Here is a 25,942-nt window from a genome sequence, read left to right on the forward strand (position 1 = left end):
TGATGAAAACGGACACTTTGCGAACAAAGGGTTTAAATTGGTATAAGTTACGTTGCACACACATGCACGATGACGCGGGTTATGCAACAGTTGACAGTAACTGACGATAGTTCCGTCGTATGTATATGCAGGGAGAAATTGTCTGCAATAATGCAACGCTTTCCATTTCATCTCTGAAATTAGGGAACGTTACAGATTATTGTTCTTCGGAAGTTTTGCAACAACAATTGATATGCTCTTGTCCATCTCGCTCCGTGGTTTGGTCTCCTCTTGTCAATTACTGAAACTGAAAATGGAGTCTCACTCCATTAACGAAAAGGGAGTTGATTCTCTTAAAAGTTCCTTCAATTCCGACCCATTCTCTTGACTACTTTTGGCCTGACTTGCCATTCCTTTTCGAGTCGTCGTCCCAACAATGCATTGGTTGAGGGCTGAGATTCTGTTTTATAAATTATTTATGACGTGCCTACAAAATTATGAAATGTTGAATGAATGCAAAATAATGTGGGTTGAATAATGCGAGCAGGTAAAAATTTGGTAACTTGTTCTTCCACAACGATCATCTGTCTCTCATCATTATTGTTATTTGGGTGGGAGAGGAGAGGCCATGAATGCCAAATTAATTTAATTTGGAGCAAAATAACTTCTTCGTTACGCAAATACGGCGTTCATATGATGTAAATATTATAGATTTGTAAACGTTACATTTTACCACTCTTTGTCCGTCCGTATCACCAAAAAATACAATGGAAATGGGAAAACTGTCAAGTTTGCTGGCTGACAATGAAAAATTTTAACAAATAAGAACACGCAAAAAAGTAAAATGTATTAAAGAATGTAAGAATTTTCCTTGATGAATGGACGGTAATAAGTTTCGCCTGGTTATGTATGAAGGATTTGAAGCATAAAACGATCATGGAGTTTTTGCATTACTTACTTTAAGTAGATGGGATTTTAATATCTTTTTCAAAGTGTTTCGTTTTGATTAGCATGTACGAGGTTACAAATTGTTGCCGTCATATAAAGTTATGTATTGTAGTTTGAATAAGTCATCTCAACTTTCGTCATGGCCAGTTGAACTGATGTGACACATTCATGATTCAGCCTTTAATTGTGAGATCTCAATTTTAATAAAAATATAAGTGCTGACATGACTTAGGTTGTTCTATAGTCTTATTTATGACATGTGTTAATTGAGCCGAAGCGAATTTGAGGTCCATGTAATTCTCTACTAATTTAGCAAAGTCCTTCATATTTTTTAATAACACGGCTAATGCAACCCCATCATTTTTAAGAGCTGTATAAGACTTTGATTTCACAAGATTTCGCACGAATGGCATCATTATTCTCATGGATGGTGTGGGAATTAAGACGGAAGGTGCAGAATATGAGAGGGAGACATTAATTATGTTATTTTGAAGCTATTTTTCTCGTGAACAGTAAAATATTTTGTAGGAGCGTTGCACAATTTTACATGACATGCAAACAGCAGCAGCAGTTTTCTGTGACTTTTTGATCTTGCATACAGTTTTGGGCACTTAAAAAATATGCGCATTCGTCATCCAATACTCAAGGCGAGATGAGAATGTGTCTTGAGAACAGATTCCTGACAAGTTTAACAATTTCCTTTGTACATATTCAATCAAACTCAAGTATGAACAGCAGACAAAGCCAAGTAAACTTGCCCAAAATTTATGTTGAAAATGTGGGACAAAGCAGACACAATTTTGACTATGAATAAATATCTGGGATCCGCCTGCTCATTCGTTTCCTGTCTTGTGTGGAGCCGACCGATTTAGAAACAAAATCCAATAAGCAATAACTGATACTCACACATAGATATACAATTATAAATAAATTGCAATTAAAGCTACTGGGCCGGTAGGAGGATCAAAATTCTGATAGAACTGTCGAACTGGAGAAAATAAATGAAAATCGGGGAAATTCTCATGCATTGGTGGGTTGTGTAGGTTAGTGAGGTCGACGTTGTGGGAGGAGATGGATGTAACGATTTTGGTTCGTGTTCCATAAAACAAAAGCACCCCCGTAAAAAAGCGTTGGCAAGAATATGTTGTAAGGATTTGGCCAGGTGAGTGAGTGAGTACGGAAGGTTATTGTGGGTGAACAAAGGTTTTCGATTTTCACCGTAAGAAACTAGAATCAGATAGCCAGCAATGTGTGTTGTCTGCTTAACACCATTTTTCGTGAATGGCTACGGAAACGTGTTACATGCATGAGAGTAATGTATCATATTTCAGATACGAGAATAGAACTTTGAGAACCAGACGGTTCCAACTTCCCAAATCGACTAGTAAAGTCATAGTTCATCCTCAATTGTTAAAAATGCACAACTGACCGACCGACCCAAATTCATTTTTTAGTTGTGTTGTGTTGCGTATATGAGGAGGCGTGTGTGTTGTAATTTATTTACTATTTTGAGATAGGGACGAGAAGCTTAACTTATTTATCTTGTTGCTGCTTTATCTCCTCCCATTCGTGATGAACATTGGACTGCTGTGAAACACGGTGATAATTTGGAATCCGAAAAGTTTTTGTTCCCAACTTGGAAATGATGGCATGTGAAATGCGCAAACTTTTTGAGAAATTTCTTTAATAATTATAAAAGCAGAGGTTTGATGCCTTGTGGGGAAAGTCGAAATGATAAAGATTCATGACTTCCGATGATGTGAAATTATGTATGCAGTTACAGATTGGCTGGTCATACGTCAGTTTATGTATAACTTAAAATTCGCCTTGTTACATATTAGAGATGTGTGTATATAGACCATTTCATTATACAGTTTACAAGTGCAAATTGGTTAATGAGGATGAAAAATTGTAAGAATGGTAATGAAGATACGTTAATACTCTTGAATGTTAATACTTTTACGAAGTGGGATCACTTGAACTTCATCAATAGCAATAGTTTTCAGTTTGATATTGATCATCTCCTCCAAATCCAGTTGATTTCGTTGTAAGTTCCGTATGGTGACATTGGCTTCCATGATTTTACGATTGATCCGCGTCATTTGTTCGTTCTCGTCCTCAATCGCCAAGTACAGACGGCGTTGAAGGGGATCTCTGCAGTGGTCAAGAATTAGAATTGACGTCTCATAATTTACCCAAAATATCAATACTGGCCAGTTTAAAGAAGAAAACATTACCTAATTTTCTCCATGTTCGGCCTCTGCCCACGAATACATGCTCGAGTTTCAGCCAACGCCACAGCACTTTGTCGCTCCTCAAATGCTTTGCTCAGCTTACAAATTGTCCCCTCGATTTCTCGTACTTTTACAGTAATCTGGAAAATAATAACAAAATGAAACAAAAAATACTATGCATATACATAAAAATCGTTTAAGCAATTACGGCTGAATGCTGAAATTCCATTCGTTCCTTGGCTTGAATAACTTCACGAAGGCGGCGTTCGAAAGTGAAATTGGTGAGGCAAATTTCTCTACGTAAATCTTCACAAATTTGTCGCAGGATGCTATCAATCGTGGTACGAAATTGGATGGAAGCGTTGACTGCTTTCTCAGCATCAAGTTTACTTTTCTCTGTAGCATCGATCCAATCCTGTTCGGTTACATTGCCACTAAAATATGGATAGAAAACGATTATTGCTTTTATCAATTTTAACCATTTACATAACTTTGTTTTAAATACCTGACGTCGTCAATGCAAAGTTTTTCGCATTGTCGCTGAACACTGGCTCGATGTTCATCAAAATTATATGCGATCCGATCCACGTCAATGGCAGTGTCCTTGTCTCGGAGTTGTCGTCCAAGAACTACGGCGCATTTTCGAATCAGTCGCAACTGTTCCGTGCACACTTCCATGTTTCTCTTGAGAACGGACTGAATTCCTTCAACCATTTTCATCTCTTGGAGGATTTGTTTCTGAGGTTCGTCATTAACGAGGTCCACTCCAATCCGGCAGTCTCTGCAGTTATTACAATTAATCACTATTTCTTATACTAATTATTATTATATTTTATGCATAGTTAACCTTAATTTCAAAATTTCATCATTGGTCTGTATGATTTGACAAAGAGTGGAAAGTGCATTTTCCAAACGTCTCCGATAAATGCTCATGGCATCAATTTCGCTGTTAAGATCTCCGAAATTCAGTTTCATCTCGTCTCGCCAATGCTCCATTTCCCGGAAGCGTTGCCTAAACTTCCAGTCAATGTCCTCTTGTGCACGATCAGTGATTTCGCGAGTTTCTTCCGCGAGACGAGCCGCCTCGGCCAGCACCCATTCTAACAAAGCATTATGGATTAGTAGATTGTAGCACAAGTCAATGTTTATGCGAGCGTGTGGTGTGGGGACGCCTCAAAAATGATAAGAAATATGAACGAAATAAGGCACATGATTTCTAGGTTTGTATAATGTTAACCCTTCGAACGGTGAAATAAAGCCACCATAAATTTTGACAATGCACTCTCGTCTCAATTTACCGGCGGATTGTTGTTCTGACTCTGCAGCGTTGTGAGTCATTGTTTCAGCCAAGCTCCATTCCTCAGCAGAGTACCGCTTTGGGCCGTGGATCACATTTGGACGACTATATGAAGTACTTCCATTAGTACTGACTTTATATACATATGCAAATCTTGTTGAGTGATAATGCAGGAAGTGAGACTTACGTCGATACCCAGCCTGTCTCAACGCAGTCTTCATCTCCGAACCGAACTGGACACTTGAGTGAAGCCATTGTGAATCTATACTTGGTGACTGGACCGTTTGGGAGGATAACGGGAAAATTAACCAAAATTGGAACTGGCAAATAATTTTAATTTTATAAAGACGTTACAAAAATCGGTACATTTTAGCATGTTGCCATTTTGGGGTTGTCAGGGAATTAGAAAGTCTCATTACGCGAATCTCATTTCTGAACAGATTCTTGAATCAATTTCATGAACAAGAAACTATTTATTTCGTGGCGTATTACATGATAAATAAATCGTAACATATTGCTAATAAATGTTCCTATAAATTATGGTACGTGATGCTGTCAATTTGTTGTTTATTTAGAGGCTGTTGGTCCATGGTTGTCGTTTACGTCGTACAACTCCTCCTGGCCTCAGTCCTAAATTGTAACCACATTAGTTTTTCAATCATTTAAAATGTATGCGGATTAATGATCAAAATGTGTCAGAAATTATACTTCTTCTTTCCAAACTCTTCTTAACTCGGGTCAGATCATTGAGATAGTCGTACGGGTCGACTTCTACTGCCATATATTTTGAAGGCGATAATTCTCCATCGAACATAAGATTCATGGTGCCACCCACATCGTCGGAAATCCTGGAATTTACACTGGCAACTGGAAATGATAATAGAAAGGAAAAACGTGAAACAATGAATTTATGCAATTAAAGTTATGCATAAATATTTAAATAAACAAAACTTACTAGCGATTACAACAAAGAAAGCTATTACTAATATTCCTTTCATCATGAGAGGAGACGAATTCCGGTTTTCAAGCTTTAAAATTCAAGTTTTAGAATATGTAGTCTAAAGAAAGACTAAAGACAACTTCGTAATTAAGTATACAGAATTTTAATTAATTTTTCTAAATTTGGACAATTGAAACCAACAATTGTATTTCCTGGTGCATTAAAATTAAACCCAGAAGTTTTTTGACAGTTTTAAATACTGTAGACGTTTGTGGATGGGTTTGAAATACATATTTGTTAAAACGGATCCATTGTGTACTTCTGGGAATTATCAACATCCATTATAAGTAAGCATTGACATCACGGTGTCAGTTGACACAGTTTGTTATCTATGTACAGCATGAATCTATATTACACCAGATTGCTATACAGATTCATGATGCACAGTGAAATCAATTATTAAATATGTATGCTGGTATTATGTTTCATGCAAAACACTGAATTTTTAGGTCCTGGACTTTGAAACCATTGTTGGAATGATGTTTTAGCTCCCATGTAAATATTTCAATCTTTAATTTTAGTGCTTTAAAATTTTACTATGTTTAAACAACCAAATCATACGTACATGCATTAATCATGAGCTCCAAAAATGTATGCATAGGTATACCTCTATTTTTATAACAATTTAAAGGAGGCGAACTAGGAACGCCTCGGTCGACAATTTTTAAATGACGGCTATAATTGTAAGTAAAATAATAATAAAATAAAAACAATAAATAAATAGATAGGAAAAATAACCGACAAATTGTAACAATATGTCATAACAGGAAGTGTATGTACCTACTTGGTTGTTTACCGTACATGATTAATCGTTTAACAATATGAAACTTACTTACACATATAATTGTATTTATAATAACATCATCACGGTCAGCCCAACTTTGCCACCATGAAGATTTTAACAATCTCTGCACTGCTATTGCTTGGTAAGATTTACAAAATTCTAATTTTAATTTTAATTTGATTAAATTGGAATTATATTTGTGCGCCAGCATTCGGAAGCAGTTCTGCTGCTCCAGCCGGAACCGTTCAGGATGGGGACAAGATGGCCGTTTTCGAAGAAAAGGGATTCGCTAATACCTTACACCACAACAGAATGAAGAGGTCCATCTCGGACAGCCAGATATCGCAATTTACGCCATTTGAAGACGACATAACGGATGACTCCAGAAACAGGCGAAGTCCAGATGGTAACGTTTAATTTGTTAAAAGTAAAAAGTTTTTAAAAAAGTTTAATACATAATTGACTTATAAATTGCTTGTAAAATTTTCGAGTATAGAAAATACTGACACAACAACACCAAAACCAATGAAAGGACGTGCTTTCTTTAACGGTAAGCCAATCGGCGTGTCGCAATTGTGTGATGGATGTGGCATCGTAAACCCCTACGCAGGAGGAACCTATATCGGAAAATAATTTTACCCTAAAACACAATCAATTATTTCAGAGGCAAAATAAATTTGGGTATATGCACTGTTAAAAAATGAGAAATGTTTGACATTTATTTGACGTCATCATTAATATGTACGAATCATGCAAGGAACACGATTTGCATCATAAAAGTCTTACGATTTCACAATGGTTGTAAAGTAATATCAATGTTGGAATATTTGTAGCTCGTCGATAAATAAATTAAGTGTCAAACAACGAAATACACAATATTGTCATTACAACTACCACCAAAAAAAACTACGTTAATCAAATCCTAATCCCATAACGGAAGCAGTATCAGGGCCTTCAAAGTCTGGTTTTTGAGGATGAGATCGCCAAATATTCCTCTCTAAAAAGATTATTAAAAGACCATTAGTGACAAAAATTTACGAAACTTTCACCCCAAATACAACGACGATTTATGTACTAACCATTGCTCGTGTCATCATTAAACTTTTGAGTCTTATCTTCCAGTCGTCTTGCAAACTCTTCTGCTTCATCAGAGTTCAGAACTCTGAAAGTCTGAATGTGCCGTTTTGATGCATCATTCTCGAGCTTTTTGAACTTTTGATTGGTCACTTTGGGCGAGAATCGCTTCATACCAGTTTTCCGCCCCACATTTTTGCGATCAAATATCGTCGCAGAAAAGATTCCTGTGACTAAAGTTAAAATCATATTTTATTTTAATGACACAACAGCTTAAATATTATTATCAAAACATTTTCATCGAATAAATGTACTTACTCCATAGTACGACCAGAAGTAATGACAGGTGTACACGCATTATTGTATTGAGCTAAATAGGTATGTAGGTATTAATGCACGAGTAAATATTTATACATAGATATTAACACGGTGACGTGATTGCAAATATAATGGTGTGCTCACTTTTTGCCACTTTAATCACTGCAGTAATAATGCTGCAAATTCGGGTGGTGGAGTCGTATGTACGTGTAAAAAAAGTATTGCTAAATAAATTATTATATTCGTATCCTGCTTCTTTCTACCACGATCAAGAAACGAACTCGATATTACGACTTCTCAAATTGAAATGAAGTAAAAATTAATTGGTTGTGTTAATGTCTTCCATTTCTGCTCACTTTTGCAGTTCCAGGAAAGTTAAGTTGATAATATTTAAGAGTTTTCATTTATTTCTGCATTCACATTTTGCACTTTGAGTATTAAAGGGCAGCCACTAAGCATGTGCATGCATGCTGAAAATTGCAATTCGACACTTTGTCAATATTTATCTCATATTTATAATACTTCATGTTACTCAATATCTTAATACGTTACCTTCAAGATCCAGTATGTCGTGTTCATGCAGAAATTGTGCTGACAAAACAAAACTCTAACAAGATAGAAGACATTTGACCATTTTTTTGCAATGGCAATTTTCGTCTTATTCGATTACACTAAACTTTTAATGCGTCCACAGATCTCACCCATCACGAGTGATATAAATAGTTGATTTACCATGTCAGTTAAGCAAATTAAGTTCTGCTCTTGTAATGTAACGTTCGTATTAACTCTTAAACATGCTACACATACATATGTACGTGATACCACACTTTGGCTACTACTACTACTGTACTAATAATCAAAAGATTCGCAGTTTTAAATGGTTCTCTTAATAGATTTCACAAAGGATTGTTATGAGGGATTGAACAATAGGCACTTTTGCATTGAAGTGAAGAGTCATTTTTTTAAATTACTGTTTGTTTAACTGGATATGTACATATGTACGTACATAACACAGTTAAAAAGAAAGAAGACACCAAGACCAATGCCAAATTCAATGAATGGTAAAGATTCATATAGCTTTAGCCCTGGGGATCGGATAGATGTGCGAATGAAGCAATGATGAATTTGTAATAGATTAATATTCGTGTAGTTCTGTGTCAAGCCATGTCTATGAATCTGTGCGAATATGTACACTGTACAGAGTTTAATCAATCAAAAGCTTGATTGATGACGTTGGATTATATGTCGAAAGGTTTTTCAATCTGCCTCATTCATGGATTAAGAAGCTTATCCCATTAGCTAATACACGCTTTATTACAGGATGAATACTCAAATGTGCATTTTGTACACTATTTCAGGATACACATTTATACGATAAGTGTACAATATGAATTGGATTAAATTACATAATTTTTTTTTGTGAAAGAACAAAGGCGTATCAAATATCGAAGGAAATTTATTGATGCATACAAATTTACAGGAATTTCGTTAATACACAGACTTTGAGGCAACATTGATACATTAAGGAAGATCCTTTGCTTATCTAGCCAAGTAGTTTACTATGGGAAAGCTAAGCCTCTTATTGAGTTGGATAACCGGGAGGGTAGGTTTGATAAGTTTGCATTGGCGAAGGAGCCCCAGGATAAGCGCCTGGAAGATATCCATTATTCTCATAAGAGCCGCCACCAGGTCCACCACCCAAACTGTATGCATTTTGTCTGGCTTGCGCCCACGGGTCTAGATTATTACCGGGTTTGTACGGAAAAATCTCGTACGTCGCTCCTCCCCCGGACATCTACTTAAAAATCATAAATGAATGCATATGAATAAATACATTATGAATTACAAAATCGATCTTCAAACTAATTCACGTACAACGGCGCGTTTTTCATCTTTGACCTCTTTCATCGGCGCTGCTAAACACCCGCAAACGACGCCACCTAATTGAACATTTTTTTATCGGTGGTCTCGTAAGTATTTGGTAACTTAATAGGTTAGTTAAAATGCTCACCAAATACCACAAAACTGATAATCCTCGTCACCAGCATGTTTAGCGTGCAAGGTATGAATGAATTGTTTTAATTCGAGTTCATAATAGATAACATTTGTTGACGGAAGTAATACACGTTGTAAGCAGCATCACAAATCAATCACAATCGTAACATGAACACAATCCATAATGGAATGAATATATTTCCAAAGTGGTAAACAAGCGGTCCTACATATTACCGAAAAATGTTAAAGCTTGGAAATTCAAAGGTAAAACACTTCGTCAAAAACCTACGAAATGCTATTATCAATCACATAAAGTTACGAAATGCATACCGATGACTTTATTTTAGCGCTCAGATAAACCAAATACTCAAATACTTTCAATTTAAAACCTCAGTGTTGAAATTAGCATAAAAATAAAACGCTTGAAAAACGTTTTTAAAATGTCTGCACGGCAAATCTCTCTGACCGCGTATTGCCTTAAGCGCCCCCTAGCGGGCGAATCGGGCAAACTCGAAGCGGGGTTTTGCGATGCTCCGCCCCCAACGTGCGAAACCAATGCGGGCTGGATTCGAACCAAATCAATCGAATGCCACCATCATAATTTTTAGCAGGTCGATATTTGATAACATCAATTCAAATTTTTTTAAATTGAGGCTTGCTTTTTAAGTTTTCAAAACTACTCAATATCTCCTTTCTCACGTTGTGCAGTTAGTTTGCGAGCCAGTTTTAAGATTCGGCACTTCTATTGTTTGTTGATGATACAACTTGACTTGTAAAGTAGAGAGAGACTGAAATAAGTCAAAAAATTAAGTTTTTAAAAAGTAAAGTAGTGAATATCATGACTAATTGTAAAATTGTAAATTTTTACTGTAGTTATTGTAATTAATAAGTGAACGTGGGCTAATTTAAGGTATTTAATAGTAGTGATAAGAAGGGCAAGTTGACACAACTCAAAACTTTGTAATTTGTAAATTACAAATTGAACTCAAGCATATTAAACTAAACACTTGGCTGATTTATTCTGTCATCATGTCCGTGTCGGCGTCAGATATATCAGAGGGAGACTTTTCAAATGATTGTGCAGATCCACCAACTAGTAAATAAACATTACACATTACATTATAGTAGCGTCGGTAATAAATAAACATTTAATATGTACGCTTAATTGAATATATTTGTATTACCCAGAGCCCACGAGTCTGGAGAAAGAAAAATCTGTAGAGGATTTAAATCTAAACGATAATGAAGAAGTCGTCGAGTTTTTCAATAATGACGACGATGACGATGCACAAGATTCTTCAGAGATTGCTACAGCACAGCATTTTAATCCACAAGAAAACGAAAAAAGTATGGACGTTGATGATAACGACTCAGCGGTAGAAAAGAAAAATTCCAATGAGAAGGACGGCGGCGGTAACGAGTCTCCTAAAATGTGCGTGGATGAAAGATCATTAAGCGAAGATGACTCCAAGTCTGCGCAGAATAATCCACTAGCATCAGATAACGATAATAATTCAAATGCGTCGTTAGATAAAGATCATGGCGGAAAGAGACAGATCGACGGAGCGAAAGAGCCTGACGATGTTGCTACTGATATTGTAGATGGAAAAAGTATGGACAAAAATGATTCGTCAGACGTGGCGGCGGAGAGCGACAAGGAAGCATCTAAAATTGCAGACACATTGAAGACGACTGAAACGATAGAGATGGACGATGCAGACGATGAAAATGAAGACCGTGGCGTTAGGCTAAGGATGGACGGGATTTTTGAGGAGGAAGACGATGATGAAGTTGTAGAAATTCCAAACGAGGAATCACAAACTGATGTGAGTAAATCCATAAACAAACAAAATAAAATAAATTATGTAGTAAAATTTACAAATTATTTTAATTTGAAATTAGGATCTGCCGGATATTCAAAGTATGTTGCAGATGAGTTTCAGAGAAGGCGAAGATGAAGATAATAATGAGATCATAGAAGTAGACGCCCAAGAAGAAAGTGATACCGCTCCTAGAAGAGGACGACCGCGTAGAGCAGCAGCAGCTGTAGCGGCAAACACCATCCGGGTAAGCAACGACGACAATGTTGTCCAGTTTGTTCAACTCGTATAAGCGGACTTTAGGTAATTTTCATTTGCATATTATTTTGTATTTAGGAGATCAGCAGTGGCGAGACTGAGAACGACAATGGGATACTTAGACGAAGAGGAGGAAACAAAGATACTAATTACGAAGAGTCAACATCAAAGAGCCAGACACACATTTGCGCCTTTTGCAAGAAGGTATGACTATTGGTATATTCTTAAAAGATATGCTTTAAGGTTGAGGTTTAACTTCTTGTTCTATTCAGAGGGCCCACTGTGAAATAAAAATCCAACAATTCGGAACAGAAGTATTTTTTTGTAGCAACACCTGCTTTAGCAAGCACAGACAAACTCGAAGCGTTATTGGGTCTGGGACACTAGCCTGTGCTAATAAGAAGTGTGGTATTTCTTCTAACGTTCAACAACTATCATTAGAACGGACATATTATTGGGAGACAATGAATTTTTGTTCTGATCGTTGTGTCGGTAATAACGGATATTTTATTTGTACGCATATATTTTCATAACTTGAAGCAAATATAATTGTACTTTTTTCAGGATCCTATCAGGTGCAAGTTGGTGGTAGATGCGCAACTTGTTCAAATAGCGTCGCCTGGTTAAGTTTAGGAAAATACTGCGTGCGATTTGGTAGTGATATTCGGCAATTTTGCTGTGGTCAGTGCTTGGAGGTGTACAAGAAAAATGCTCGTGAGAAATTAACATTAATTTAATATTTATTACTCGAATACAAGGCGCTTGCTCCGCTGCGCGTAACTGTAGATAATAAGGCTTTCTTTTGTCACTCCAAATATAGGTGTGTGTTTTCACTGTCAGTTGGACATTAAACGTCTTGGAAATGTTATATTAGCTAATCTACCTGCTAAGCAGACTCCTAAAGTAAGTATTAAATAACAGATTTATCAATCTACCAATGAAATTTAATTTTACAGGCTATAAAATAATGTTGTCGTTTTACCTGTGTTTAGGAATTCTGTTCTCAAGATTGTGTCGAAATGTATGTAGAGCAGAATATCGACCAATATGTGAAGGCAAAGTCGTCACAACCATGTATCTGCGTTATCTGCGGAGGGCATCAAAGTTGCTTCAAAGAATTAGTCTCGTCAAGTACATCAACTTTAAAGTCATGCTCTGAACACTGTTGGAAGCGACTGCTTCAAGCCCAAGGAGTCAATTCTCCCAGCAAGTGTGAGATGTGTTCAAAATACCACAAATTTGACATTTCTGATGGTGAAACTACAGCTCAGTATGTATCAACATGTGGCAAAGTCAATGGCTTTTGTTCTCCCACATGCAAAAATGTTTTTGTATTAAAAAATCGACAAATATTGTCCTGCATATCTTGCAAGGTGAGATTATTAATTAGAGTAACACTTGTGCTTTATTTATAACTAAAACAGTTTAAAAAACCCTTATTTATTGATGTTTTATTTGTTGCAGGTTAAAAAATACAACTATGACTTGATTCAATTATTTGAAGGACAAAAATTAAGATATGCAGCCTGTTCACTAAATTGTTTGCCATGCACTCCAGCATATATACAAAATTTGAAGTGCTCAATAGCGAATGCAGCTAATGATGAAGAAGTACGAGGAAGTATTAACCAAGTAGTACTTACGAGCCAGCAGGACATGACTGTCCCTGTAATCAGCTCAGTTTCATCAATGTCGACTTCAGCTGGTGGAAATACAAATATTTATATGGATCAACCTTTTGTAATTGATAATCTCGGAAATATTATCCCTGCATCTGGAGGAATAGCTAATCTAGCTAATAGGGTTGGAACGGATGGCACCGTAAACCAATTCAACTTATCTCAGCGTATGCAATACAATATCCAGAACATTAATAAATATTGGATAAAATTGAAATGACATTGTTATTTTACGTTTTTATCGCTAGTTCTTTCGCTGGATCCAGGCGTGATGAAGGATTTTGCAACAACTAAGACATCACTGGAAGGAAGTGTAAATGCCCAAGAACAGACTGATGCTGATGGTTGGAATGGGGTAATTACGTCAGAAGATATCGATGAAATCATTGCCCAGCTAAAAGGATCACCAGAAACGGCAAATAAATGTACAATGGCTTATCCTAAAACTTCAACAACGTCCACTCAAACAGAGGAGTCTGCTATCGCCGACATGGAAAGAATTCCTTTGAAAACTGTTACAGAAACAAAATATGTCCCATTTCCAATGCCCATTCCATTTTATATTCCTGTCCCAGTATATTTAATGGAAACTCCTATTCCGTACCCATTTCCATTGCCAATCCCAGTCCCCATCCCAATTCCAGCACTGTTTAATGCACCAGCTTTAAAACCACCTCCACCCCCAACAGTTGACGTTGTCACAATAGAGTCTGACGATGTGGAAATGATAGAGCTCAAAAAACCGGATCAACCGATCCCACCGGTTGCTCCAGAGCTCAATAGTGATAAAATAGACAGGAATGATAATGCTTCAAATGATAGTGAATCCACTGCTTTTAATTCCTCGACAACAACCCCTGCGATTGCGTCTCCTGTTAGAAAAAAATCAACCAGGGTAAGCACATACATATAAATCCCTCAACACTGAAATCAGTCAACTGTTTCTTTTGAACTTTGTCCATTAAAATGAAGTTTTATATCATAATATGGATAGATCGAGTATGGAATCAAAGCTTGGAAAATGTCATTTGGACCTACCTCAGATCCTATAAATTATAGTTCGGTTGACCTTGCTGAAAAACTTGCTGAATGGGTCAGCAAGGGAACTAAACCAAGTGGAGAGAGATACCGGGCTGATACAATACTTTACCTTTGTATTTGCGTTCAACAGCACCTAAGAGACGTTGGTGAAAGACCTGATAATATTTTTTATGACGTTGTCTATAATCCATTTGTCGAAGCTATTACGAATTATGCAGAATCTGATTGTGCTCAAGGTACAGTACTTATTACAAACATTTACACTAGCATTATTATTTCTAGTTATTAATTTATTAAATATTATGTGTATTAATTTATCAGGTATTAATACAAGGATAGAAGATAAGCATTTTTGGGAATCTCAACAATTGGGCGACGCTTCTCCTGGAGTTTTGTTGTTCACATTGGTCTACATATTATATAAAAACTTTCATTTAAAGGTAATCATTCATAAATATTACTTTTTCAACAAATTATGAAAGTATAAATTCATGAATCAGTAATAGAATTTCATTTTATCTTGTGAAATAGATTTGGGAAAAGCATGCTGAGCTGCATTTTGGACAAGTCAAAATATTCAGAAAGGTCAATCCTGAAACTGGGATGGAAGCCAGCTTTCTAAGAATAGAAGAAGTGCCCGAATGTGAAGGAATCGAAATTGTTGAACTTCCTGACATGAGTGAAAAATGTCCTGTTCGACTACTTTCCTTGTATATTTCGAAATGGTATAAAAATTTTCAATATGATCACTATTCCTGATGAGCCTTAAATATATTAACGTTTAATAATAACTTTCTAGCGCTCATGCTGACGGGCAATTTTACAAAGCCATCAAATCCGACGTTGATCTGACCGAGTCTATCTGGTATTCTGAAGAATCGCTGGATCAAATGAAGATTTATCAAATGTTAGTTAGGGCCATGATGATAAAAGGAGAATCTGATTAATTTCGACATTCCAAACTATAATAGTTGGTGGTACTAATCAGAGCACATACATATATATAAATAATAACATTTATGAAGGCATCTTATATAACACTGTTAAATTAACTTTATTTAAGTTTTATATGTCACATATTCTTTGTATTCATAATTTATAATAATAAATTTACATTACAAATTACGTGCTATTTTCTATTTATTGTAAAGACGCCAAGCAAAATCATGGGAAAAGCACACAATGATGAACATGAGTCACCATCTCAAATCATCATCATCTGTTGTTGCATGTGGCTTGTTCAAACTATGGGTCAATCACAAGTTGTCGTCATACTCTTTTCGTCACAACTCACAACTGCTGCCGAATATTTGAGCTGCGCTTATCGACTTATAATCCTCCTTTGGCAATTAGTTATTAGTGCCGTGCCGTACTTACTTATTTTCCAATTACTATACATTCAGTCACCTCACTTCAAATTTGCAGGTTGGCAAAACTGAAGCTTTGTTGTTTTTATTTATTGTCGGTCGTTTCACATTTTAAGAATTGAGTGAGAATAACAAATATTGATTGATTGGGCGGAGCTAAACCAACGAAAGTAATTTTTTAACAAATACAAGTTACACTCGAATATTGTAAAAATGGCGTTCTTGGGATTTGGGAAAAAGTCAGAGAAAGGTAATATTAATTTCTGCATCGATTTTTGAAATTTGAATGTTTAGTTGGTTCGTTTTACTAAGTTTACTAATTAATTCCAGAGCTGATGAAGGAAAATGACAGAGCATTACGAAAAGTTGGGAGGGAGTTGGATCGAGAACAGCACAAATTAACACAAGAAGAAAAGAAATTGGTAAAATTAATTTATAAAATGAATTGGAAATGATCGACGAAGCATTATCTAACGACACTCTATTGTCTAACAGGAAATGGAAATAAAAAAGGCCGCAAAAGAAGGAAATGCAGACGTTTGCAAACTTTTAGCAAAGCAGCTAGTGCAGATGCGTAAAGCAAAGTAATAATTTAGATTATATAAAGTAGATATAAAGAATTTGTAATCTATGTTTAATTATATATCTTTTTAGGACGAGAACTTACGCTGCTAAAGGAAAGGTAATATCATAATTAAGAATACTTACACTGATTCCAGCGATTTCAGCGATTGCACAATCTAATTTTGAATAAATAATTTTACAAATCTCAGGTTCAAACGGTTGGAACAACGGCGAAAGTCATGGGAGCTAATGCAAAAATGGCCGAAATTATGGGAGAAACAACTAAGACGATGGGACAAATGAACAAATTAACAAATCCAGCCAAACTTAATAAAACATTACAAGAATTTGCAAAGGAATCTACAAAAATGGAAATGACGGATGAAATGAGTAAGTATTGTATACACACAGTCTATGTAATTCCTATCATCGTCTCAGCGTGTTCATATTAATCATGGAACGTGTTTTTTCCTTATAGTGAACGATACTTTGGATGACATATTTGCTGGGTCGGATGACGAAGAAGAACAAGATCAAATTATCAGCAAAGTCCTTGATGAAATCGGTATTGAAATATCTGGAAAGGTATTTAACAGCACATTTTTCTTTCTTTCTTTTCACTTTTGATCATAAATTGACGAATAAATAAATAAAATTGCTTCATTCTTTAATTTAACTAGTTGGCAACAGCTCCTTCCGCAGGGTCTGGCAAACTTGGAGAATCTTCAAGATCTAAATTGCCTGATGTTCCCACTGATGATGATTTGGAACAACAACTTGCTAGACTCCGGACGTAGTTGGTAAATTAGAACAATTGCCTTACAACGTCCGTACCTCTTGTGTCTGTGATGACTTTACCTACCAATTATTACGAAGAAAACTAGATCATAGATGTGCAAGTCTTGAAACGAGTCTTCAATTGCGAATTATTCTAAACACTTATAGGCCATGTGACATACATCGCGCTGTAAAGTTTTAATTTTTGTTGTATAAACTTAACGCGGAATTGATAATGAAATGATACACAGAAAAATTGATTTAATTAACAGTTTATTCATTCATTTTTCCCAATGTTACACAGTCTGAAATTAAAATACAGTTTTAAGCTTTCAACATTGTATCCATAATTTTAGGTTAGCTAGCTTGTTTCATAATTGTTTGGTAACTTTTAGTTTCATAATGGTGTGACCAGGATAGGATTAGTTCAACAAGTTTGAAGCAAACTATTTTGTTCATGCATTTCATATTTATTATTTACACATGTATTGCTTAAAGAGTGAGTAGAAGTATGTAGTTGATTTTTTTTAATTGTCTCTTTAGTACAACAACAGTGCAGTAAGTAACCAGTACAGTGCATTTTTTAAATTCTTTTAAAATAGAGCTCGTACGGAATTGCTACAGCAAAACCAATCATATAACATTCATCAGCTCAATAATAACTGCCCAAACGTCTTCTTAAACCAATCTCTATATGCTTATCTGGACGATTCATGAATTACAATTTAATAGGCAATGGCACAGGTCAACTTTGTTGAATGTTTTGAAAACTAGTTCGCATAAACCCTTCTGTAAAGTGGTAATACATAAATGCTGCAATAAAAATAATACACAACCCAACACAATATAAAATTAATATGTAAAGTGCATATATATATCATGCAATTAAAAATACATTTGCATTCCTTAATATTTCTCCGTTTCAAGAAAATTCCTAAAACCGTCCCACTCACCGTTACACTAATATACATGTACAATATTTCTTCTTTATAGATTCTGAATTTTTGTTTGTAGATAAGTAATATATAATACCACGAAATCAGACTATCGAGACCTTTGAGTGAATGTATATAGTAGTGTGGAATTAGATATTTTGTGAGAATTATGTGAGACTCAAATTATACGTATATGTATAATACAACAGAAAAATGCATTATGCATCACTCATATTTTCAACAAAAACATAATATTAAGTTAATTAATAACTGCAGCGTCTTAATCTTTGGTTTTACCCTCTTGGACTTAAGCAGTTTGGCAACAACATTTTGTTTGAATTATGTAGAATGGATTAATCTGTCATCATCCTATACTCGTTTGATTCAATTATATGTATGCATACTTATATATACCCGCAACCTGGTATGAGGCGCCTGAGATTGTATTATAATTCCTACCCGGTAATACTATTCCTTCTTGGTGAACGTATTACCGTCAACATGGTTAGTTTAAATCAGATTCAAGGACTGTCCACTCGAGTGACGAGATCTTTGTGGGGTAGAGCAGCAGGACATTGGGCGTAATCCTGTCCCCAACATCATGACAGGAGGACTGGAGGCGGGTCGTCCCCCATCTTTCTTTGACCACCCGGTCGGTGTGGAACAATGGGTCCAATTTGAAGGTGGATTCATACCTTGGTAGTACGATGGGCGTCGAACGATTGACGCTCGTCTGATTGACACTCGACATGGGTCATTTCGGACAAGAAATTCTTCTAACGTTTCCCATCCCCCTCCAATTCGCACCATGACGTGAATCCCTTTTAAAAGCTGCATGGGTATGTTTTAGATATATTTATTAACGATATAGTTCATAATAGTATTTCTACAGTAAAGTTAAAAAATTAATTAATTACCCGAACAAATACGGTCCTTCCATTTATCAAATATTTTCCTTCTGATAGTTTCCTTAATTTAAAGTTCCTTCGAGTTTCCTCCACGCAACGACAGGTTTGCCCAGAAATGCGGGTTAGTTCGTTTATCTATACATTAATCATAAAAATTGTAGACAACTATAACAAATCTCGCTTAACATGTAAATGATTATGGATTGCACCTTGACATCCAGCTCTGATGTAGGAGTAGGCTCATCCGACTCTTCATCGGCATGATTGTTCAAATCGTCATCTGCCAACAATCCAGAATCCACGCTGTCTGATAAATCAGTTTGAACTCCCAACTCTGAAGTAGTTTTATTAGGAGTAGCGAGGATCAATGGAGGATTTTCATGAGGATTCTCTTTGTTGTCGTCCGATGTTTCACTTCCAAAATCACACTGGCTTTGATTGTCACTCTGACTGTTGACCAAAGTTCCATTACTTATCTTAATAGAATCGTTATCCTTGCTTTCACAGTCAATTTCTTGCTCCATTGCGATAAGGGCTGGTGGGTCGATTCCATACTTGACTGAGAGACGACCCACTTCCATCAGGCAAATTAGAACACTTCTAATATCTCCGTGATTTACTACGTGATTCATTTCAATCAATGCATATTTATAATTAGAATCAATTTACAATTCTATCGAGACTGGGGTATTTTTAACGATTTTTGCTTACCTAAATCGTTCGTCTCAAATTTTAGATTGTTGTGCACGCCAAGATCTCGACAAAAGTTGAGAAAAATTGCGACATTATCTCTCGCAAAGAATGATCCTGGTCTTGCATTCGGTCGAATTCTTCCAATTATTCTTGGTCGTACCTGAATTTATTTATTTATGAATTTTCCCAATATTTCACCCACAAAATCCTATCCATACCTTGGCGTCACCCACTTCACCAGCTTTACGTTCAATCAATTTTGCAAGCTGGCATAACACAACTCCAGTTTCTAATGTCTCGGTAAAATTTGCTGGACAAATATTTACGCCTACATAATACAAACAATTAAATTAATGAGAAATATTCACGAAAAGTTTAAAAAATATTGTGACCAAATTAATCGCTCACCCAAAATCCCACTCATCCAATCGGACAGGTCATGTGCTAGTGGTAACAATGATCTCTCCTGATTCCATAAAATCCGTTCGTGAAACAAATAAAGTTGCTCGTCCTCAGTCTGCGGAAAGCTTGGAGCTTGTCTGTTCCGTTCAAAGATCGACGTAATGGAACCCTGTCCACCCATGGGGGACATGAGAGGGCTGACACTGCGTCTTCTCGACAACATTGGACTGCACTCTGGTAAGTTCAGTCTCAAATCCACTTCCTTCTGATTGTTATGACCCAAATTGAAGGATCGACGTCTGACTAAGAAATCCATTCTTCTTTATGACTCGTTCGCTCGTGGGTGGTAAAACTTGGCTTTATTTATCACACTGGCAATTCAGCTTTCCCTGTAAAATTTTTCACAATCTTCATTACGTTGTAGAGTCAAAATGCATGGGCTGCGTGTAATTGTAATCTCTTTCTCAATGGTCAACACTGTAATGAAGCTGTGTCATTAGTTTCACACAGATAATATACTTCACAGCCATATAAACGCATGCACATTATCCCTAATTTATAAAAGCTAGCCATCTAAGTATTCCGAAAACTACGATTTACTCATTTATTACAGTCAGTATGTGTATCTTTCTATCAGTAAAGGATCGAGGGTGGATGAGCAAACATCTTTTTCTGATTTATTATATGCATGAATTTGTAGATTTTAATCTAAATTATTATTCCTACCTATTCCTACCTGAAGAATTACGCAACTATCTAATCTAATTAAAATTCGGAGTGACTTTAGATCAAATCACAAACTATCACAATCAACGACCATTCAAAATGACAACAGGATGATACACTGACCGAAGTGAAATATTAATCAACACAAGACTGCATAATAATAGGCTATGCAATTTCATACCATTCATGTTTATATGTATGATTGATGGATTTTATGCTTTATTTTCATTCCAGAAGACCTGTGGAGAGCATTATAAGATTTTCAATCTCTATTGATGTGTCATAATGAAATCGTAAAATGGTAGGTGGACAGTTGGGCACAAAAAATAGCTCATCTCACTCGCACCTCAACAAAATGGATCTCATATTGTAATTGTGAATACTAAATCAAACGCAGAGAGACAAAAATGGAAACTCAATGCCAAATAAGTGAAGTCATTTTTCATTTGTACATAAGTGTACACTGACGCTTAAATTACAGGCTTCGTTGTAATACAAACTGATCCATGTTATAAATGCATATTCAGTGATTTTTTCTAATTTTCATACGACTAAATGCATGTAAACCTGCCTGGTTCCTGGATGCCAACTTATCATGTTGATATTTACTGGTTACAAAGTAGTTACAAAGTAATTTTCATTAATAATGTAAAAAAATTAGCAGTATTGTCTTACCTTACAAATCGAGATACATCAATGATCAATCTATCCTGTAACAACTCTAACAATGTCTGACTGACTCTGAGCTTAAACGTATAAATGTTGCGAAAAACTGTAAAATGCTAGATTGAGCTGTTATGTTGTTGGATTTATTTATGTTTTTGATTGCAAAAATCATCCACAATTGTTTGATTCAATGTCACGAGTTTTTTCGTAGTTCATTACGTTCATATATAATTTTCGATACGCACAAAGGACCAGCATGGGGATTTTGATCGTCTATGTAATATAATATAGAGCAAAGTTGTCAGGTGCAATAAACAATATATGAATAATGGAGAGGTATAAAGTCCTGCTGACTTCCTGTCATTTAGTTACATCACAGATTTTTAACATCATCACGATACAATGAAGCATGACACTTTTAAGATGATGATCCGTGTCGCATTCTCACTTATTGCAATCTGCTGCAATTTTCCACGGACCGATGAGCCATGTACAAGTTTTTTTGCAAGTTACATAAGTAATCTTCTTCCTTCTTTCCTTCCTTTTTTTGAGAATTCACTCAAGTTTAATGCAATAGGGGATAACTTTTTTGTGAGGTCAAGGTTCGTTTGGTTCAGTAAACGGTAAAAAATTATAATATCCCAGTAAAACAACGTACATTAAAGAGAAAACTGGTAATATTTTATGAGTAGTTTTGTTGAGATCGTTTTTGTAACTTGGATTCTTAATTTGAGATTAATTTTCGTTATCCGTCCTCTTAATTTAGAGATCAATAATCATTATATTGTTAGAAAATTAGTAACTCAACCCAATAACACGCCCAAAACTTGGACAGGTTCAATCTAAAAATGTCAAATAATTTGTAGTAGGCAGTGAAAATAAATGAAATGTCAAAAGTCAATCACACAAAAACAAAACACAACATTTAACAAACTGTCAAACTAGATTAAGTTGCCAATAAACTTAAACACATTTTGCACTGTATATGCTAGCTGTCACTCAATCACGAGACCACGCAAATGTTAATTTGTTGTTATGTCCTTTCGTTAACAATGATTGTTGGAAATGAAGGATTTTTATTAGTAGGAACGGAATTAGATCACATAGTCAATTCCAAGATCGATTATTATAACCAGGATTGTACGAAAACAATATTGACCAATAAGAGCACCTGACCAATTGATTACATGTTGTTATTATTAAAATAGCCTTATTTCACTCGTTCGTTTCTGGGGAAGGTTAGGTTTGACTGATCAAAATAGGATTTCGTTATCGTTTTTATTATGTTAGCTGCTACTTACACACTGCATGTTAGTACACCCATCGTCAGATTGGGAGGAAGTAGGAAGTTTTTGAGACTGTTGTTTAAGCCCGAAAACCAACCCAATTCGTGTTCCGTTCTCCTCTGATGGTGCAGTATAAAAGACAGAGTACATTACACTAACTAAACCAATGCATGACATGACACTGAACAGGAAGGCCATTCGGAATAGAAGGGTCGATTCTTTATTATGAATGGTTTTGTTTCATCTCAATCGTCCCCTAAAAAAAGTCCCCTTAATCTGCATGAAAAATCTTGTTTTAAACAAACTCAACGACTATATTTAACCCTAGAGCAGATAAAAACAAGGAGCAAAACTAAATGGAACAAAATGTGTATTTTAGATTTAGATTAGACAATCTATGGGTTAGACTTTATGTTTGCTACAAGTTGAACAAGATGCATACGAATTTACATGCATGACAATTATGACATGCTGATGAGACTTTTGTGATAAGTTAAATTATGTAGTTGTTAGCATGACTTATTTAATCTTCTTGTGTCACTGAAATGCATCTGCTTTTATTATAAACGAAACCCATTTGTGGAAAAAAAATCAGGCAACCAAATTTAAACCAGACGAAAAATCATCGGTTGAGAGAGTTGAGTAGTTGAATCCCCGTTTCTTGTATTCTTATTCAATTTAGTATGTAAAAAGAGATTTTTTGTAAAATCTGTTAATCATTATAGTAAAATTATTTTAAAACAAATTGTTTCCAATTTCAAATCTTTTAATTAAAATTTTCGTTGCGTTTTCAATTTTTCTTCGAATTTACGAGTCTTAATTGTTTTTAGAATATTTTAAGTGATCATTTTATCGCGATGTAAGTAATGATATTTATCATATACAAAATCTCATTGTCTAATTTGAAGATATTCATTTAGTTTTGTCCATTTTGCAGGTTTGGAAAATTTTTGATAATGGGTTACACCCGTTTTCGGCGACGGGTGATTCGTAATACGGTTACAAGTGTGAAATGGGTGATGAAAAATAAGCAATTTCCATTGTAAGTTGTAACTTAACTTAATTGTGCATAGATAATGCGTATGAATTGATAGTACATTATTGCTTATCGTCTTTAAGGTTTGTTTTGGCTGGAGGTCTTTTTACTAATGAAGCACACGCACAAGGAAAGCAACAACAAGATTTAAATTCACTCATAAAATCTTTCATGGCGGAACCATTAACCTCACGGTCCGTGTTGGAGAAAGATGCAGATGAAATGCGGACGAAGATGGAATTACTAATTATGCGGATACAAGTAAATACATACTTAATTTGCCAACTTTTACCCCAAAATATTCAATCCTTCAAATATTAAATAATAAATTTATTGCTAAAGGCTGAGTTTTGCCACGCTATTGAAAAAGAGGAAAACGAATTCCCCACGAAATTCAGGGTGGATCGATGGACTCGTGATGATGGGGGTGGCGGAGTGACCTGTATCATTCAGGATGGTCACGTCTTTGAAAAAGCTGGCGTCAATGTGTCAGTTGTTCATGGAACTTTACCGCCGGGCGCAGTTGCACAGATGAAATCTCGGTAAAATGAGAAGACAAAATATAAATTTTCATATGCTAATTGCAATTTCTACATTAATAGTGGCCGAGAATTTAAAGGTGACTCACTCCCATTTTACGCTCTGGGAATCAGCAGCGTCATCCACCCCAGGAACCCTTACGTCCCCACGATTCACTTCAACTATCGATACTTTGAGGTGAAAACTGACACTGGGGTGGAATGGTGGTTTGGAGGGGGGACTGACCTTACCCCGTATTATCTAAATGAGAAGGATGCAGTCCACTTCCACTCCACCCTCAAGAGAGCATGTGATAAGCATGGGGCTGAGTGGTATCCAAAATTCAAGGCTTGGTGCGACAAATATTTTTCAATCCCCCACCGAGGTATGCATGCAGTAAACAACTTTTAAATCATAGTTTTCATTTAAATAGAATGATTTCCATATTTAATACCTCAGGGGAGCGACGAGGCATTGGTGGCATATTCTTTGACGACTTGGATGAACCCAATAAAGAAAGTGCATTCAATTTCGTGACATCGTGTGCAGAAGCTGTCATCCCCTCATACATTCCTTTAGGTAATGAAAGACTTTCTGCCATTACTAATCTATTTCTATTCAAATGAATTCCTCTACCAATAATTTCTTTACATTTCTGCAGTCCAGCAGCACAAAACGGACGGCTATGGTTTGAAGGAGAGGGAATGGCAACTTTTAAGACGAGGTCGTTACGTGGAATTCAGTACGAGATTTGCTACTTTTTGACTCATGTTGGCCTATTTCTATTTCCATACTGATCACTTCTTATAATTTTTACATGTTGATTCTAGATCTAATTTATGACAGAGGCACAAAATTTGGCCTGTACACCCCTGGTGCACGGTATGAGAGCATTTTGATGTCTCTTCCTCTAACTGCGGTATGTGATGATAACAACAAACAATGTCATTTTACTACAAATTCTTGTCGTACATTATGTTTCTAATTATTGCATTGCAGAGATGGGAATACATGCACTCTCCTACCAAAGGTTCTGAAGAGTTAAAGTTGACAGAAATATTGAAAAACCCCAAAGATTGGGTCAGTTGTTAGTAATATTTGTCGTGGTATTAATTGACTTACCTGAATTGAACTGTGATACGGAGGCAATATTGTTGTTACTTATCGATACGATACGATAATATGTTAGCGAATGATGAATGAATGAAGTTGATGATGGTGGTTGGTTATTAGAAGAATCCGGCAGAAGAATGCAGCAGGCAATATGCAATCAAAAATTCTATTTTCTATCATTTACTGACGGCCTCAATTCTTGGCTGTACAGTGCGTGGTAGACAGACACGTTGTAACTTGTTAGTCGCCGTGAAGAAGAGTTGCAGTCGAGTTCTCCCTCTCTTTTTTCGCTAAAGAGTATTGTAATTCAGTTAAAATTGATTGTTATTAATTTCAGAATCGCACAAATTGTATGTGTGAATAATAGAGTTTAAGTGTGTTGTGTTGAACAAGTCATTAAGTATGAGCTAAGAAATAAAACGTTAAGTTTCCATTTATATTCTGACAGAATTTCTATCTTTGCTTTACATTGTAAATTACAACTTGTAATTATATTTTTTAAGATCCGATCATAGTTTATTTT

At 35.7% G+C, this 25,942-nt stretch overlaps 7 protein-coding genes across 9 annotated transcripts; 4 read left to right on the forward strand and 3 right to left on the reverse strand.

Moving 5' to 3' along the window:
* Positions 1 to 2,711: 2,711 nt before the first annotated feature.
* On the reverse strand, positions 2,712 to 6,151 carry LOC110859956 (tektin-1). Of its 2 annotated transcripts, XM_022108996.2 has the most exons (9): positions 5,414 to 6,151; positions 5,167 to 5,325; positions 4,646 to 5,088; positions 4,460 to 4,563; positions 4,009 to 4,261; positions 3,667 to 3,942; positions 3,370 to 3,595; positions 3,165 to 3,301; positions 2,712 to 3,081 (listed from the first exon to the last, which is right to left on the reverse strand). In XM_022108996.2, the coding sequence occupies exons 3-9, from the start codon at positions 4,711 to 4,713 to the stop codon at positions 2,862 to 2,864; spliced, it is 1,284 nt and encodes a 427-aa protein (XP_021964688.1). In that variant the 5' UTR covers positions 4,714 to 5,088; positions 5,167 to 5,325; positions 5,414 to 6,151; the 3' UTR covers positions 2,712 to 2,861. The 2 variants fall into 2 exon arrangements, with proteins under 2 accessions (XP_021964688.1, XP_035715747.1); XM_035859854.1 differs by having other exon boundaries at positions 4,460 to 5,088.
* Positions 6,152 to 6,258: 107 nt separating this feature from the next.
* On the forward strand, positions 6,259 to 7,115 carry LOC110859772. Its single transcript, XM_022108757.2, has 3 exons — positions 6,259 to 6,384; positions 6,451 to 6,648; positions 6,739 to 7,115. The coding sequence occupies exons 1-3, from the start codon at positions 6,348 to 6,350 to the stop codon at positions 6,873 to 6,875; spliced, it is 372 nt and encodes a 123-aa protein (XP_021964449.1). The 5' UTR covers positions 6,259 to 6,347; the 3' UTR covers positions 6,876 to 7,115.
* A 1,957-nt stretch (positions 7,116 to 9,072) lies between these two features.
* On the reverse strand, positions 9,073 to 10,129 carry LOC110859957. The gene is made up of 3 exons (XM_022108997.2): positions 9,646 to 10,129; positions 9,510 to 9,574; positions 9,073 to 9,429 (listed from the first exon to the last, which is right to left on the reverse strand). The coding sequence occupies exons 1-3, from the start codon at positions 9,680 to 9,682 to the stop codon at positions 9,214 to 9,216; spliced, it is 318 nt and encodes a 105-aa protein (XP_021964689.1). The 5' UTR covers positions 9,683 to 10,129; the 3' UTR covers positions 9,073 to 9,213.
* Positions 10,130 to 10,183: 54 nt separating this feature from the next.
* LOC110859894 (zinc finger MYM-type protein 4) lies at positions 10,184 to 15,552 on the forward strand. 2 transcript variants are annotated; one of them, XM_022108922.2, is made up of 14 exons: positions 10,184 to 10,725; positions 10,818 to 11,455; positions 11,532 to 11,696; positions 11,786 to 11,911; positions 11,980 to 12,199; positions 12,272 to 12,421; positions 12,528 to 12,610; positions 12,700 to 13,080; positions 13,172 to 13,553; positions 13,635 to 14,281; positions 14,381 to 14,663; positions 14,749 to 14,867; positions 14,959 to 15,152; positions 15,227 to 15,552. In XM_022108922.2, the coding sequence occupies exons 1-14, from the start codon at positions 10,659 to 10,661 to the stop codon at positions 15,372 to 15,374; spliced, it is 3,603 nt and encodes a 1,200-aa protein (XP_021964614.1). In that variant the 5' UTR covers positions 10,184 to 10,658; the 3' UTR covers positions 15,375 to 15,552. The 2 variants fall into 2 exon arrangements, with proteins under 2 accessions (XP_021964614.1, XP_035715741.1); XM_035859848.1 differs by lacking the exon at positions 10,184 to 10,725 and having other exon boundaries at positions 10,877 to 11,061; positions 11,160 to 11,455.
* A 122-nt stretch (positions 15,553 to 15,674) lies between these two features.
* Positions 15,675 to 17,395, forward strand: LOC110859775 (charged multivesicular body protein 2b). The gene is made up of 7 exons (XM_022108762.2): positions 15,675 to 16,044; positions 16,125 to 16,216; positions 16,290 to 16,378; positions 16,449 to 16,476; positions 16,568 to 16,748; positions 16,837 to 16,943; positions 17,039 to 17,395. Exons 1-7 carry the CDS (start codon positions 16,008 to 16,010, stop codon positions 17,153 to 17,155), a joined length of 651 nt encoding a protein of 216 aa, XP_021964454.1. The 5' UTR covers positions 15,675 to 16,007; the 3' UTR covers positions 17,156 to 17,395.
* On the reverse strand, positions 17,392 to 23,124 carry LOC110859774 (growth arrest-specific protein 2). Its single transcript, XM_022108761.2, has 7 exons — positions 21,475 to 23,124; positions 20,080 to 20,462; positions 19,890 to 19,999; positions 19,690 to 19,831; positions 19,188 to 19,597; positions 18,988 to 19,113; positions 17,392 to 18,901 (listed from the first exon to the last, which is right to left on the reverse strand). Exons 2-7 carry the CDS (start codon positions 20,387 to 20,389, stop codon positions 18,581 to 18,583), a joined length of 1,419 nt encoding a protein of 472 aa, XP_021964453.1. The 5' UTR covers positions 20,390 to 20,462; positions 21,475 to 23,124; the 3' UTR covers positions 17,392 to 18,580.
* A 174-nt stretch (positions 23,125 to 23,298) lies between these two features.
* Positions 23,299 to 25,856, forward strand: LOC110859770 (oxygen-dependent coproporphyrinogen-III oxidase). Its single transcript, XM_022108756.2, has 9 exons — positions 23,299 to 23,610; positions 23,689 to 23,793; positions 23,871 to 24,048; positions 24,130 to 24,329; positions 24,390 to 24,691; positions 24,766 to 24,885; positions 24,968 to 25,048; positions 25,137 to 25,225; positions 25,306 to 25,856. Coding segments are annotated over exons 1-9 (1,170 nt in total). The 5' UTR covers positions 23,299 to 23,608; the 3' UTR covers positions 25,399 to 25,856.
* The last annotated feature ends 86 nt before the right edge of the window (positions 25,857 to 25,942 follow it).

This window comes from Folsomia candida, unplaced genomic scaffold (genome assembly GCF_002217175.1).
Source record: "Folsomia candida strain VU population unplaced genomic scaffold, ASM221717v1 Fcan01_Sc028, whole genome shotgun sequence".
Classification (NCBI taxonomy): Eukaryota; Metazoa; Arthropoda; class Collembola; order Entomobryomorpha; family Isotomidae; genus Folsomia; species Folsomia candida.